We start from the raw sequence: 16,953 nt of genomic DNA, 5'->3' as shown, positions 1-16,953 counted from the left end.
CAAGGGTTGCGAGTCTACCTATCAGGTACCCAGAGACCTGAGCTGAATGTCTGCATTCCAGACATAAAAGGAATTAAGCTGCAAAAGGCAGGATTTTCTCCACGCCAGCCCTGTCCCCACACTGAGTGAGAGCTAGATAAGCTAGGTTAACAGGGAGAGGCAAGATGGAAGGGTGAAATTCAGGAATGGGCAGCAAAATCTCCCATTGTGTGTATGACCATGAACCTTCACCCTTCTCACGAAACGGAGCTAGGAAAACAGCTTTTTTAGTACCTTGGTGATTAAACACCACACACTGAGTACGGGAGACTCAAATCTCCTCTGACTGGAGAAACTAACATTTACATCTCCCACAAGAACTCTCTAATGACTCAGCCATATGATATAATACCTCGGACTCTCACAACTTCTCCCTTTAAAGCTCTGCTGCTCTTCATGATGCACTTAAATATTCACTGCAGCAAAGCCCAAATCCTGTTTTCCCCCTCCTCACCCTGCTGACTATCCTAATGACTGGGTTTTGTAGGCAGGTTACAGAATTAGACTGAGCCAGTCAAGTCCTGTTAGTATTTTATTCTTCCATGCAAACCGGACTGATTTCAAAGCAGCGATCTCAGGCACCTCTACCAACTCACAGGTGTTTGGAGACAAGGACGTACTGCTGGGAGGTGGGAACGTGAGCGGCTCTCTGGGCACTGGTGCACACCCTGAAGAAACGGGGAGAGGGTACAAACCTGTCTCCCGCTCCGCAGGAAATGAGGACGCCCCAATTTAACGCACTCTGAGAGCACTCCTGGAGGGTCCTGCTAATAGAGCTGGAGTGAAGCCCATGGCGTGAATCCATCAGGCTTGTGTGGCCAAGAGATATGTGCTGGGTACTCACAGCTCTATGCATGCTAACAGCTGCAAGGATGCAAAAGAAAAACCCCTTGGTGGACACCATGTATTCAAGAAGAGACTGGACAACACCCTCAGACACATGGTGTGAACTCTGGGGTTGTCATATGCATGGACAGGAGTTGGACTTGATGATCCTTGTGGGTCCCTTCCAACTCAGGACATTGTACATGCATCGAGCCTCTTCAGACATCAGACTGTTGTTGCTCCACGATGAGAAGCTCAGTTTGGGACAGGGGAGAGGTAGAGTGTTGCTGCCACGGCAGACTCGTCAAGCTTTGCCACCTGACTATGAGGAGGGCCACGGGGGTCTTTCTTGCCCGGCAGGATGCCGGTGATTTCACCTCAATTCCATCTGTTAACTTAAAAATACCTTTGAACAGCATCATTTTTGGAGCAGCGCTTCAGCGCGGCGGCCGCTCCCCCGCGGCACTGGTGCCGCTCCCGCCCCGCCACAGCCCCGCGTCCCCGCCACCGCCTCAGTGCGCGCCCCAGCGCCGGGTTCGCCGCTCCCGCCCCGCCAGCGCCGCGGTGGCAGCGCCCGCAGCCTCCAGTCACCTCCCGGTGACACCGTCGTCCCGCCCCGGGGGCCTTCCCGCCTGGCTGAGCGGGGAGAGCGCCTGGAAGGGGGGGAGAAAGAGGGCGGCCATTTCGGGGCGTGAGGGGAGTCAAACGCGGCGACCCCTACCCGGGGCACTAAAGGGGAAGGCAGCCCCCGAGCGCGGCGCCTCCGCTTTCCCCCGTGTGTGGAGAGAAAGAACGGGCAGGAATATTCTGGAGGGAGGGAGGGGAGGAACGAGAAGGTGATGAATAACTTGAATAAATCTGCAGCGGAGCTGAGGGGATGGGGAGGGAGGCGGCGGCGGGTCATGTGAGGCACAGTCATGCTGCGGGCCCGGCGAAGAGGCAGAGAGGCGCACCTGGGGGCAGCAATGCGACCGGAGAGCAGGGAGCGAGCTGTTTGTCTGTCCGCCACGGCCACAGCCGGGCCCCCACCCGGCGCCCCCTCCCCAGCCAGGAGCGCCGCCACGCGGGGACACCCCCGCCCATCCCCCTCCCCAGGCTCGGCAGCGCTCGGCAATTTCCGCCGCTCGAGCCGAGTCTATTTCCGTCGGCCTCGGCCAGACGGGCTTTATGTCTGCCAGCGGGGCGCGCATGCGCCGCGGCCGCCATCTTACGTTGTCTCTCGCCTGCCCTCCCCTTTGGCGAGCTTTCCCCTCCCCCCTGCAGCTCGGCGCAGCGCCCTCCTCCAGCGCTCCGTGAGGAGACGGGGCCGGGAGGGGGAGAGACCCGCGGCGGCGGCGGGGAAGCCGGGAGAGACCCGGAGGGAAGAAAGGACGGGGCAGACGCGCAGGCGGGAGGAGGACTGATCTCAGGCGCGGTTCTGCGGAGGAAGAGCGGGAGCCGCCTGTTATAAAGGGGGAGGAGGCGGAGGGGGAAGGAAGAGCGTGCGGAGCGGAGCCTTCTCCAGAGACAGCCAGACACAGAGGGAGGAGAGAGAGAGGCTGCCTGGCTGGCTCCCCCTCTCTTCCTCCTTTCATGGACTCTCTCGTTGGGCTGCTGCTGCTTTTCTTTCCTCTTTATTCCGTCTGTTTAATACCCAAAATGATTCAGCTCCATGGCTGCCACTGACGGGGATGTCCCTGCCCGGCTCAGCCTGCCGCTGCCGCCCTGCTGTGCGCCAGTCCTGTACGTATCTGCGCTCTCCTCCTACTCCAGCGGTGATGGCGAGGGGCGCCGGCCGCCTCGCCGGGCTGCCCTGAGGGCCCGCCGGCTGCCCTCGCCCCGCCGAGGAGGCGGCGGCCGCCGTGGGGAGGGCGTTTCTGCCGGCGAGCCGCGGCGCCCGGCTCGGCCGCGGGGAGGACGGGGCTCGCCCCCCGGGGCCGGCCGGCTACCGCGGGGCATTTCCTCCGGGAGAGGCGCAGTCGGGGGGCGGCTGAGGAGGGGGGTGGAGGTGGAATGAAAAGGGTGGGGAGTGGGGGAAGAGGGAGAAAGAAAGTGAATGGCGGACGATTGGAAGTGTCACATTCAGAGGCGCTAATCTAGAGGCGGCGGAGGACCGGCCCTCGCCCCCTCCCTGTCTCGGAGGGGCGGAGGAGGAGGGGAGGGGCGGGGGGTGGTTAGCGGCGGTGTCGAGGCGGTTCAGCCCGTGCTCTGCGGGAGCCGGGGGGGTTGTGCGTGGTGTCTCTGCCCGCCGCGGGCGCTAAGCTAACTGTGTGTGTATGTGTGTGTGTGTCTCTGTCTTTCTCCATACCCGGGGAATGCACCCTTAAAATACACCCGATACAATGCACCAGCCTGACTCAGCCGCAGACATTAGTGCTAGGAAGATGGCGCACCCGGCAATGTTTCCTAGAAGGGGCAGCAGCAGTAGCAGCGGCAGCAGCTGCGTTACTGCTCCCACTGCACCAGGTACCGGCGTTGGGAGCGCTGCCCTCTCTGCTGAGGATTATCAGCCGCCTTTGCTGGTCCAGCCGCCGCCTCCGTCTCCTGCAGCATCTTCATCAGCGGGTCCACAGCCGACACCCCCTCCTCCACAAAGCCTGAACCTCCTCTCGCAGTCTCAGCTCCAGCCACAGCCTCTTGCACAGACTGGAGCTCAAATGAAAAAGAAAAGTGGCTTCCAAATTACCAGCGTGACCCCTGCTCAAATATCAGCCAGTATGAGCTCCAATAACAGCATAGCTGAGGATACGGAAAGCTACGATGACCTGGATGAGTCCCACACTGAAGACCTGTCATCTTCAGAAATCTTGGATGTTTCGTTATCCAGGGCTACTGACTTGGGAGAACCTGAGAGGAGCTCCTCTGAAGAGACTTTAAATAACTTCCAAGAGGCAGAGACTCCTGGGGCTGTTTCTCCAAACCAGCCTCATCTTCCTCAGCAGCATGTTCCTCTGCCTCATCACCCTCAGCAGAGTGTTGTGATCAATGGAAGTGTTCACCCTCATCATGTTCATCACCACCACCATCTTCACCACCACCATCATGGACACCATCATCCATCGCATCCTGGGGTGGGCAGTGCCCCGGTTTCTGGAGGACCACCGCCCAGTCCATCATTTAGAAAACTATCAACAACTGGAAGCTCTGACAATGTTATATCAACTGCACCAGTTTCTGCTGCATCATCCACTGGTTCCCCGGCATCTGTCGTGTCTAATATCCGCACTACAAGTACTCCTGGCAATTTAGGTGTAAGTCCTGCTACTGGAACTAGTACCTTAAATAATATGGGTGGTGGTAGTTCTAGCGTGGCAAGCAGCATGCTTGGTACTATAAATTTAAGCAACATCACGAGTACTGGTAATGTGAATGCTTTGTCTGGAACTAGCAGCAATGTTAATGTGAATATCTTGAGTGGTGTTGGCAATGGTACGAGTGCTTCCTCTGGTGTCATTAACAACGTTACTAATCCAACTGCAGGAATGGCAGCAGGATCAAGCCAGCAGCAGCCTGCATCTGGCACCTCAAGGTTTAGGGTTGTAAAATTAGATTCTAGTTCTGAACCTTTCAAAAAAGGTAGATGGACATGCACTGAATTCTATGATAAGGAAAACACTGTTGCGGTTTCAGAAGGAGTAGCAGTAAACAAAGCAGTAGAGACGATAAAACAAAACCCGCTTGAAGCGACTTCTGAAAGGGAGAGCACCAGTGGGAGTTCTGTTAGCAGCAATGTAAGCACACTGAGTCACTATACAGAAAGTGTGGGAAGCGGAGAAATGGGAGCACCTACTGTGGTACAGCAGCAAGCGTTTCAAGGTGTGGGTCCGCAGCAGATGGATTTTAGCAGTGCTGCTCCTCCGGCGATTCCAACATCTAGTATACCACAGAGTGTTTCTCAATCGCAGCTTGCACAAGTCCAGCTGCATTCTCAAGAACTAAACTATCCACAGCAGAAGCCAGGGGTCCAACCTCCTGCACAGGCCAGTCTAACCACTGTTACTGGGGTTCAGCCAACCCCAGTTAATATACTAGGTGTATCCCCATCTCTGGGCCACCAGCAACCTGCCATTCAAAGTATGGCTCAACAGCAGCTACCGTATTCTCAGCCGGCACAGCCCGTGCAGACTCTGCCAGTTGTGCAGCAGCAGCAGTTGCAGTATGGGCAGCAGCAACAACAACAGCAGCAGCAGACGGTTCCTATGCAGATGGCCGCAGGTCACGTTAAGCCGGTGAACCAAAACTCTGTTACGGGGGCTATGCCAGACTACATTCAACATCAGCAGATCCTTCAGACTCCAGCCCCTGCTATGCAGCCCAGTTCTACTGGAGTAGGAGCAGGGCAACCGGTTTCTGTTGCCCAGGCACAGAGCATGCAGCCTTCAGTACAAGCACATCCAGCTGCTGCCCCAGCCCAGCCTGTTGCACATGCCCCAGCGGCGATACCAGGCGTAGGTACCAGTGGTCAAGTGCTGAATGTTGGGCAGCAAGGAAGCGTAGCCGCTGTGGTGCAACCGCCGTCTGCTGCAAACCAAATTCCACCTCCAGTTATGCCGTCAACGGCTGCTCCTCCATCTTCACAAGTAGTGCAGCCTGTGCAGACAGGAATAATGCAGCAGGGATTACAGGCTGGTGCTTCAGGCCTTCCTCAGCAAATGGTCATTGCTCAGCAAAACACCTTGTTACCTGTACAGCCGCAGGCACAAGGAGTGGAATCTGTAGTCCAAGGGATGACAGGCCAGCAGCTGCCTGCGGTTAGCCCTATACCTTCTGCTAGTACTGTTCCTGCACCAAGTCAAGCTGGTTCAGCTGTGCCTCCTGGCATACCTTCTGCTTCTATAGGTTTGGGACAGCCCCAGAATATAGCGCAAGCTTCGGCCGTGCAAAATGGGAATTTGGCTCAAAGTGTTAGCCAGCCTTCCTTGATATCAACAAGTATAGGTATGCCGGTGGCACAGAGTGTGCCGCAGCAGATGCCACTCAGCTCTACCCAGTTCCCTGCACAATCTCTAGCTCCATCAATTGTAAGCCAAACTGAAGATGGCAGACGCCCTACAGAACCTTCCTTGGTGGGTTTACCTCAAGCTGCTAGCGGCGAGAGCGGTGTTGGAGCATCGGCCGTTTCAGATGGCGGTAGCAGCAACGTGCCATCCTCTGCTTCCCTCTTCCCGCTGAAGGTGCTGCCGTTGACAACGCCCCTCGTAGATGGTGAGGATGAGAGGTAAGGCTGCCTGCAACTTTATTAAAAGAAGAGATACACTGGTAGTTCGATTTGCACTAACTTGCAGGTCTTGTTAAAGCCATTCTGTGAAATGAAGTGGTGTGATGCTTTTGTTTAATTAGAAAAATTGTTTCTCAGGTCTCAGCATACGTAGGTATGATATTAAAATACTTGTTTTTCTGTTGAGGGGGTGGGTTGTATTGATTATGCTCTGAAACTACTGCGTGGGTAAATTGTGTTTAACTATCTGTGACAGTGTGTATATTCCCATTGTATAGAGGAAGACAAAAGAATACTGTGGAATGTGGGTATGCTAGTGGTGATTGTAGCTTAGATTATTATACTGAAATAATTAATATTTATTCTTAGGTAGATTTTATTTTCTTCACAAGTCTAGATTTCATCCTGCCTCGGCTTCACTTTTTCACGTACTGACTTTACTCAGGTTGAACCAGTTGTGAGTCTGTGGTGAATGCAGAAGCCTTCTCTTTGACAGCCAAGAGACGCTTTAGGCAAATGAGTATGGTGGGAAAAGGGAGGTTCAACAACACTGTTGTGGCTCGTTAAATTGAACTTGGGGCAATTTTGGTCTTGGTGGTTTTGCTTCAAAGCATTAATCCATTGTGCGAGCCGCTCAGGCCTGCGGAGGGTTGGTGAGCCTTTCAATCTGGGGCACCATTTCTGTGCCATCAGAATAAGAAACTGCTCAGGTTCTCCCGCCTTCACCTTTTCAAATAAATGACCACTAGCTGGTCTTAATGGTATGTGAATATTCTAATTTCTTTGACTATGTTCAAAGAAGTAGCGTCTATTGTGAAAGGCACTTGCATGTGCAGGTTGAAGCGATCTGAATGGCAGTTTTAAAAAGGGCAGTTCTTTGATATTAATTACACGTGGGAATTCCTTATTGCATTGAGGACCTCTTGTGATAGCATTTACAAATGGACAGGAAGACTGTGGTGGTTCTCCCAAACTTGTACAAGAAGAAACTACATTAATGGGGGAAGTAACTTTAAAGATAAATAGCCTGCCTTGAGAATGTGGGATAGCCCAGAAAAGAACCCTAGAAAAGAAAAACTGAGACTCAGGTGAGGAGGCAAAATAAAACCAAACATGAGGAAAATCTCATAGCAATGGGAGGTGAAGTACTTCTTAAATATCTTCCTGGTGCCATAACTTAAATCAAGAGTGGTATCAGTGGCCAAACTTTATTTAAAAAAAAAAAAAAAAAAAAAAAAGGGTTGCTGGGAGAGACTGGATTCTTTTCTTTATATTGAAAGTACTCTGTCAGCAGTCTCTGATTATGTTGATCATGAGGTGTTGACTGCCTTAGTGGCTTTCATCATGTCTTTCTAAGATGCCAGAGAGCTATAATGAGTAGCAGCTTGTCTTCCAGGAGTACTGGAAGACAAGTTCCAACACTGTTTCATTCTGATCATGTTTTCTAGTCAATAAGTACGTGAAGGTGGTGGAAGACAGAGTGAGGTGTTAAAGCCCACAGTGTCACCATTATGCTACTAGCAGTCAATTTTCTTGGAAACGTTTTTTGTTGTTGTTTTCTTTCTTTCTGTCTTTCGAAACCAGGACACTAACCCTTCTCTTAATAGGTCATGTTTGTGTTTGGTGTCTATATATATGTGCATGTATATATAAATTTTTTTAACCAACCAAAAAAACCCCCGAAGCTTTCAGGAGATGCTAGCTGCGTAAGAGAATCCTAAACTCATTGATACTCAGTGTTTTGGAAAATGAAATCTAGCATGTGACTGTACCCTGATTTTAAGAGCATATGTTAGCTGTTTGTCATGATTGGTAGTTTTTTCCAGAATGTTTAAATCCCTCAGGGTAACAATAGCCAGAAATACCTTCTTCCTCTGTTATTTGGCCAGCCAGAGATCATATCCTTTCTTCTCCCATGCGCGTTGCGTCTTTGTTCAATCTGTCATCTCCAGGTAGCCTATACTTTTGTTTAGCTGCAGTTGGAAAATCATTTAGATGGGTTACATAGAGCAGGATATGACTCTATTAAATGGAGACCAAAAATAATTGTGTTTTTTTTGCATGGCAGTAGTGTTTAGGTTACTCTTCTGTACAATTAGACAACTTACAGCTGAACTTGTCCCTATGTATATTCCTGAACATAAAAAATTTAGCAAGATTGCTTCTGTTTCTGCTTCCAGGGGATATCAGGGTAAAGTGTTATTTGTGTTGTCATCTTGACTCTGGAATTTCTTTTTGTCTGGAAGTTAGATCTCATCACTTACTAAAGGTAGTGCAAGATATGTTGTTACTTTGCTTGGCTCCTCACTTCTCTGGCCTTTGGATGTTTTTAACTATAGTTCTCTTGAGAGTTTTCTTGACTGTTACATTATTCCCTCTTTTACAGGAGGTAAAGGGTAGTGTATTGTAAAAGTACATAAACATTTAAGAAGTGAATATACTGTAAATACATATGTGTGTGTAAAAATCCCCATTTCTCTGTCTTACGTGTGCACACGTATCACTCATTTATTATTATTTATATCAATACATCCCAAGTGATTCTAACCCTGGCAAGGGAAAAGGCAGGAGAAAGTAAGTGATGACATAATTGGGCCAGTGAAGAAGCTGTAAAATTCCATTTAATGTGCCTTTGAAAAAACATCTGACCCATGTAATACCTTGTTTAGATTAACTCCTAGCTTTAGTTTAACCTAAATATAATTGTGTTTAAAGACACGCCAGTATCTTTAAGTCTTTAGCCCTGTTCAGTTTTTAGAATACCATTTTCAGCTCTTTCTATGCCTGTTGTCAGAGCATGGCCTTTTAAATGTAGACAATGTGGAGTTTATCTGCTTTGAAAACTGTAACCTTATTTCCCCAGTGTGTGTGTGTGGTTGTTTTTGTTGTTGTTGTGTTTGTGTGTGTGTTTGTATTTTTGTGGCATGTGTTTGTGTGGTGTTCTTTTTTTTTTTTTTTTTTTTAATCTTCACTATGACTTGAAATAAGAGATATTAAAAATGAACTGCTTGGCAGAGTGCTGTATGGAAAATCAATTTGCAAATTTTATTAAAGAGAGAATACAAATAATGCCATTATAGTTTCTGTACTAAAAAAAAAAAAAGGCCAACCTAGGTCCTCTGGCTACTCTCTCTTCAGCCTGTCGAGTATACCACAGATATTTTTATGTTGATCGCTTCATCTCTTCTAATATTTCAGTCCAGAAAAATGTATGCCATGATTTTTTAGATGCTAAGTGTCTTTTTTTTTTCCTTAGCTTGAATCATGGTATGGACTTGTTTTACTGCATATTTCTTCATAGTTTCTTGGATTTGTAGCAGTTACCTTGATTTATTCAGTTCAGTTATTAAATCCTGTCCATCTTAGACATGGTCTTTTGAGCTCAGTATTTCATCTCTAGAGCTGTAGAAGAGGATTTATTTTATTTTTATGCTTTTGAAACTTAAGTATGGAAAAATAGATACTTATTTTGCAATTAATGTTCTTGTGTATTTACACTCTGTTGCAAAATGAATTTTATATCTTTGTAGACAATGCTTTATTATGGTATATAGGCTTGCAATAAAGTTTTGTACAGACTTGTATAATTCTTAAATGACCTGTGAAGTGAAAACTTGGAAAAAAAAAATCAATGTATTTTACAGGTTTTATAAAGGCTTTTGTAAGTGAATTTAAAAATAACTTAATCTGAAACGTTGTTTACCATTACTCAAAAGGAGATTTTGTGAATGAAGGACAAGAGAACTAATAACTGTGTCCCTGTCCTTGACAGCATTTCCTGTCAAGTTGCTTTCATTCTTTAGTCTGCTGCGGGTTTTTTTTTTCACCTGTTTGTGTGTTTTATCCAGCGGTGAAACAAAAGAGGAAGGAGGAAAAGGTGATGATGAGCAGATAAAACTGACAGGTTTGAAGTATTCTTTGTTATCTGACAATCTCTCAATTTTTTTTTTTAAGATAAATTTTTATTAGAAGATCTCTTTACAGCTATACAGAGAAAAAGATGGAGGAAATGTTTATAGGATGGGTATTTTGGCTTGTTATTAATCTGCAGAGAGGTTGGGAGATTAAAGCTGAATGTGAGAATTGAAAGACTTGTGAGCAGCCTTTGAGAATCTCTAGTAGTAATAACTAGTACTAGCTTGTAAAGTGACAGTACAATCAGGAAATTGGATGAATTTTCATCACGTATGCGAGTATATTGTAGGAAGGCTTATCGAGTACAAATGAGATATTTACAGATGTAATGTAATACTTGTTAAAAATGTTAGTAAGCTGTAGTGAATGAACATACTGAAGTAGAACTGGAAGTTTAATTTCAACATTATTTTTTGCATACTTATATTTATTTTGTAAGCTGGTTTAGAGTTTTTTTTTATTTCTAAGTTTTGCTTATGTGTATTTGATGAAAAATGGAGAACATACTTCTAGAAGATACTTCACAACAAAGGATTTATGGTGACTTAGCATGGATTTATAGTGTTATTTTTCTTTTTTTTCTTAGTTGTACCCTAGGGGCAGTGTTGTTATTTTCCATTTTTCATATTTTCAACTTGCTTCAGAGTCTTGCCACCAATTTGAAAATTGCATAACTTGAATTCTAGGAGACTGTCTTTTAAAAAAATCTCCATATTTTCAAGTCGACTATTTATGGAACTTGAAAAAAATAGTTACCCTCAGTAATGGCAAGTTACGTGAGTAAAAAGAGAGCACTTTAGCAAAGAAATTGTGGCTGCTGTTGTGTTACGCTGACAAGTCCGGCTTCTCATTTCATCTGAAGAAATTAAATACCTACTGTTGGCAGAACTGACCTTATTAGCTCTCTGCTTTAAGTAGAGAACCATGAGGAATTTAGGTGCCTGGGGCTTGTATGTCTTCTGGCCAGCTCTAGGTGGCAATACCTGTTAAAATGGACCTTTTTCTAGTATCTTTAAAAGATGCATTTTCTGCATGCCATGGTTTTCTTTGAACTAAGGATTGCTACAGTGCTTGGTATTGCAGTTGTCTTTAAAGACAGGAAGAACCAGCAGATTTCAGGGGGTTGTAAAAGCAGTAATTTAGTACTTAAGATAAGGCAGATTGTTGGAGATACTGAGGAAATGTGCCTCTCCAACTAATAACGTGATTTCCAGAAAATGTTCCCTAGCGGTACAGTTTTGGCTGCTCTTTGGAAGTTGTCAGTGTATAAGCAGACTAAATCATCTGTGTATGTAAAAACAAACAAACAAAAGGTTTTAAAACATGTAATGTTGAAAAGAAGTCCTTGTGTCTGTCTCAAGATCTGCATTTTTAATGTTACAGGCTAGTCTGGAAATTAGAGTTATCCATCTGTCAGTCTCTATATTAGTAGTGAAGTGCTTCAGCCTTTGCAAGTTACTGTGAATAGATAATGCTGCAACAGCATAATGACAGTAACAGTGGTAAGTTAGCAAAGTCACAAGGACAGGAGGGGAAAATAATAAAAAACAAACAAACAATCCAAAACGTTAATATGTTATACCTTCCTTAAGTGTAAGTAAAAAGACATGCAGATAGGTAGCACATCTATGCTACAACCCCGCCCCCAATAATGCTGTGCAGTTCAGAGGGTAATAAAGTATTATAAATAAGTATTTTCAGAACTCTGTTACAGCTTAGGAGGTAGACCAAGTTGTAAACAGTAATATTGCTACAAACTGCACACACCTGAATATGAGTGTAATGGCAAGTGTATTCTTGGTATGACCTCTTTGGGAATAATTTGTGATCTGGGTTTGCAGTTGGTGTAGGTGAAATGTAAACAAGAATAGAAAAGAATAGCATGTCTTTGTTCTCATTGATTTAATGTGCTGGTTCTCTCTATTCTTGATTAATTTATGAGACTAAAATGTGCTGTGTGTGATACGTATTATACTTTAACAAATGACCGAAAACTTTTTTTGAAAGAGGGACCATACCTTTCATTTACTCCACTTAGGCCACCAAAGGCAATGTTATTAAGCAAAAACATGCTTTAACAGCATACTAAGCGGAGACTAAGGGCAGGATTATTCAGTATATTATTTCATGGTAATGATCACTGTAAATAAGGAACTAGTTTATTCTCAGTGTGATTGTACAAGAAACCATAGCCTAAAGCTATGATGGAAAGAGCACTTGAGTGACTGGAGATACCACTTTATTTATTTTAGCCTGTTCTAAAGCATTCACAGAGTTACGAATTGCATGATGGAAGTGCAGCATAATTATGGTATCAAACTGGAGCACCTGATCATCCTTCTGGCTTTAATGTCTTGCAACACTAACTCCTGGTCTATCTTTGGAATGTGCTAACAAATAGCAAAGATAGTCGGTTGTGGTGTGGAAACCCTTATCAGCTCATTTTCTGCGAGCCTTCAAACACCTATTACGTATTATCAGTGTCTGAAGTGGGATTTGGTTTGTGGTTGCAGTTACATGCAAAAGTCTTTGTCTTCCACTGAAGCTGGACAGTCTTTCCTGAGAGAGATTTAGAGGTTATGCATGTTTGGCAGGTAGGGATTGTAATGATCCCATACATGCAAATGCTAAAGAGTATCACTTGTGATAGTTTAGGTATTTTATCATTGTTGGTTACCTTATGGACTAAATTACTGTATGAGGACTTCAGACTTAGGTGCTGTGCAGGATGAAGAACAATACTCATCATAGTTCAAATACAATATTATGCTATAATAATTGAACTTGTTCAATTTTATGAAGTTTTTTATGCTTTCAAAGTAAAATCTTCAACACTTGGTAGAACAGGAAAATCACAATAAACTTTGTTCACCATTTTTCTTTGAGCAAGCAATTCATTTGTTATTACATTTCCTTGGAATTATTTTGGCATTATTTTTTGTACTTTAGAAATGACTCCTGTTTGTGTTTGTGTTTTTTTTTTTTTTTTTCCTACTCCACGGTTTTAACTTACACTTACAGGTCTTGATTTCATCCAAGTTGTTTTACTGCTGTTGATATTGAAACTTTTTTTATTGTTAGTAGTTTTCCAGATTTTCACTAGTCTTTTTATCATGATACTTAAAATGAAAGTGTACATTGAGCCTGAATATTACTACTGTAAGTTTAGAATAATGCTATGTGAATTATTAAAAAAAATATAAACTGGGCTATATAAACGTATGATTATGCCTCAGTCTAAGTGTTGTTCTGTATGTATATATGAAGTCAAGCTCTCACTACTGTCCTAAGAGTGAAAGATTCACACGTAGGTACGTCAGTATTTGGGCACTCAGACTGATGTGTGTTGCTGTGGGTTTTTTTTACGTTTTTTTTCTTTGCGTTTAAATGTTTACTGTACAGCTTTCATGAGGTGTGTAGTGCTTGTGAATCTTCATATATTGAGTACTTTTGACAATCAGGTTGTATATTGAAGTACTGTAGGCATTCAAGCTTGAAGTTCAGGTAGAAGTAAAGCAGTTTGAGGGATTTTTAACATTAAGGATGGAACACTTTTTTTTTAATCTGACTAGTCCTTGTAGGAGAACAAATGCAGGTACAACTGATGTTTGTTTTTCTCAAGGAAACTTTCAGAAAACTGTGCTTTGTATTTAATAAAACTTGAGGGGTACTGTGATCATCTGTTTATATACTTCTGAATAACCCATTCTTTTGAGTATAGGAGGAGTACAGCTTTATAAATTGCTAAAACAGGCACCAGAAGATCTTCCAGAAGTTCAGGCTTAACAGAAAGATGCAAGTGGGCCCCCAGTCTGTTTAAAAAAAAAAAAAAAAAAAAAAAGAAAAAAGTGTAGACAGTATTTCTAGTAAGGTATAGACTTGATAGCAACTGGAAGTTGGTTGTCATGTATTTTATAACCTGCTGCTCAAGTGTGCTGAACCACTTACCCAAGCAAATTGTTTGAGCTTGTGTGTGATTTAAGTACTTGTCCAACCTTCCATTTGTATTTTGTTGTCGTTGTTATTTTAAGTAGCATGGATATCCAGCAAGAACTTTTCAGGGCTCTGATTTCTTCATGTGTAATGAAGATACAAACTTCTCCAGCAGTTGCTTAAGCAACAGTATCAAAGTACTGTGCTAAGTTTTAGGGACAGTACTGAAAGCTGCTGAAAATGTGGATATGCATTCAAAAACAGGCTTAGTGGCTTCATGCATTTAATAATAGCTTTGTTTTTACTACTATGCTGCAGTGTAGTTCTTAAAGATGAGTTATGCAGATAAGGTGATTTCAGCATGCACTCGTGTTAGTCGGTGCTTATTTCTGTATTCTCAGCATTACAATGGGTTAATTCCTGTAAGATCAGAAGGTGCAAATCAAATATAAGTTGCATCATTTTTTGCAGATGTTGCTGATCATTTATTTGTACTCCTTTGTCTCATGAGTCAGTAACAGTCCTAGTGTTAATCTTCATTGCATACATATCTGGTCAGCAGTCCTTTTAATTGATCAAAGTGTTAAGTTTCTGAACTTAGTATCTGTTATATGTTGGTTGTGCTTAGTTTAGAAATGGTATTTGCCTTTAAATCATTGTAAACCAAAATATCTTGTAATGTTTTTCCAGTAAGTTTGAACTCCCTGTGCAATATAGAGGGCTGGGATGCCTGTCAAGATGAGAGAGAATTTAAATGCCTTTTAAGCTTTCTCTGACCTTCACTTTGCCCAATTCTGTCACAGTTGTGTATAAATGAAAGATATGATGTCTAGCAGTCATAACTTACGTATAAGAAACTGAAGAAATAAAATAATTAAAAATGTAACCACACTGCATTTGTGGTTTTAAGTGCTGTTATAGCTAGTAAGGAAGGTTGTGATTAAAAATAAACCCAGTAACTCATGTATGATGGCTTTGACTTCTGTTGTGACTGAAAGTTTGAAATATAACACTTCTTAAAGAAGAGCAAGAAAAAAATGTCGTAGGCAGAATCTGAATTGAGTGACTTGTTTGCCATGTATTGCCTCTGAGTTGGGATAAGTAAAAAAAATTGACTTCTCTAGATTTCTTGGAAGATTATTTTCAGTTTGGTAGTTTTACCAGATGTATGTATATGTGTCAAAGTATCATAATGTCTGTTTGTACTATGTGAAAAGATTCAGTGTTTCTCTGAGGAGATCTGTCTGTGGACTACGAACAGCAACTTAATTCTTACTTCCAGGTTGAGCCGGGCAGAAGTGGAATGCTTTTGTTTCCTCTAGGATTTTGCAAGGGTTCGCACAGCAATGCCTGCCCTATAGAAAGGCATGTAAGGGGAATCAGAACAACTCAGGATGCTTAATGATTGTCATGTGTGTGGAAACTTGTGCAAGGTATTAATTGTCACTGTCCTTTGATGTCACTTGCAGTACAGGATTCTCAAGCTCTGAGCGTCTCTGAAATCTGGCAGGGAAGGAATTTGAAATAATAATTAAATTCAGCATTATGGTTTGTTCATGTTATAGGCTGTTGAATGAAAATCTTGAGCTAGCCATAAGTTGAAATTTCTGCTAAACATTTTGATTAATTTTCTTGGAGATTATTTGGTCTAAAATTCTGAATGCCGCATATCTGTGTACATGTATATCCGAACATATAAAGTATTTTTTTAACCAACTGACCAACCTACTGGTGAGTGAAGGAACAATTACTGCTTTTATGGTTTAATTTCTTGCGTTCTTACAAAATAAGACCAAGTGAAAATAAAGTGAAAGGAACTATGAGTTAATTACTACATATTTTAAGTACTTGTTAAATAATTTACTGTAGCACTCGAATTCAAAGTATAAAGGTACCTCTTTATTCTATTGAATGAGGTTATTATGTTAAGAATGGATCAGCATATTGCACTGCCAAGTGTTTCTTTAGTAGGCCTAATATCCTAAATTGGGTGAAAAGGCAAGTTACTCATAAATGCTCAGGGAATGGTGCAGGATATGCATGTGCTTCCATTTTCTTTACTTTCTTTCCAAGTTTGTGAGACTCCTTCCAATTCTGTAATTGCTTGTGAAAGAGAGGAGTTGCTGAGCACGTATCTGATTGGAGAGAGACGAGGGAGGAAAGGAGGTGTGAAATGTTTTGATGATGATTTTGTTTTTTTTTCTTTCGTTTTTTGGTCGGGAAAATGATTTTAGTTTTTGAAATGGTATCAGGCATGTGTGTGTTAGATCCAAGTACACGCAGTTGTTGGGAATACAGCTTCTTATTAGTTATGGGATAGTAGCTAAAAGGCCTCATTGTGAGTTGGGGCTACACTTTGCTGGCTGTTTTATAACAAAGATCAGAAAAAATGGTACTAAAGGAGCCACTGTCTGATGTTCATGCGATTTCTGAATTGATTTTAAGATGGTGATGCTTTAAATCAGGCAAAGTCCTAAATGTTTTTAGTACTTTATGAAAAAACAGAACAGCGAAGCAGGATAGTAATCTGTATGTTCCTCTAGAGAATGTACCCTGTTAATAATGAGCACACCATCTCTGAAATAGTACTGCCCTGAAAATCCCTTGAGTCACCTTTTTGTTGTGAAAGTGTGGATTAGCATCTTCTATAAGGTTACACTGACTCTGCTTTTGGGATGTTTAGATTCTTGGTGCTGCTTGCTTATGCTGCAGCATAGTGAAGTAACTGAGCAACCTTTTTCTTTCATTGGACTTTTAACATGTAAATGGTAGATTATGATTTCCATGGAGATATTTTCAGCTTGTAGAGAGTACTGTGATTTCTGGAAGGAGAAAAATAAATATTAACATGTTACAGCAGAGAGTTGCTAGCAGTAGTTATTGTCACCTTTTGTATGTGCCTGACCATCAGAATCCAGTCTCTGGGCATCATTAATCACTGTATTTGCTGTCTAAATACTTAAAACATTTAGAATGTACTATTTTAGTGCCTGCAAAGCTATTGGATGAAAGTGTTTTCTTTGAAAGCGTGACAAGCAGTCCTC

The 16,953-nt window shown here is 43.2% G+C and overlaps 1 protein-coding gene across 3 annotated transcripts in view; it reads left to right on the top strand.

Annotated features, from left to right (window-relative positions):
- Window positions 1-2,129: 2,129 nt before the first annotated feature.
- Window positions 2,130-16,953, top strand: part of TSC22D1 (TSC22 domain family member 1) — a 93,989-nt gene continuing 79,165 nt past the window's right edge. Inside the window, exons 1-2 of one of the 3 annotated variants that reach the window (XM_082058930.1) lie at window positions 2,130-2,586; window positions 3,195-6,061. In XM_082058930.1, the coding sequence (XP_081915056.1) occupies window positions 3,228-6,061 (2,834 nt within the window). In that variant the 5' untranslated portion in view covers window positions 2,130-2,586; window positions 3,195-3,227. Of the gene's footprint in view, window positions 2,587-2,889; window positions 6,062-8,241; window positions 8,984-16,953 lie in introns of those variants that run through there. The other 2 variants (XM_082058931.1, XM_082058929.1) reach the window with 2 other exon arrangements.

Source organism: Streptopelia decaocto (assembly GCF_964273445.1).
Source record: "Streptopelia decaocto genome assembly, chromosome: 1".
NCBI lineage: Eukaryota > Metazoa > Chordata > Aves > Columbiformes > Columbidae > Streptopelia > Streptopelia decaocto.
Note: the sequence above shows the minus strand (reverse complement) of the source record. Positions and strands in the feature narration are given on the sequence as shown.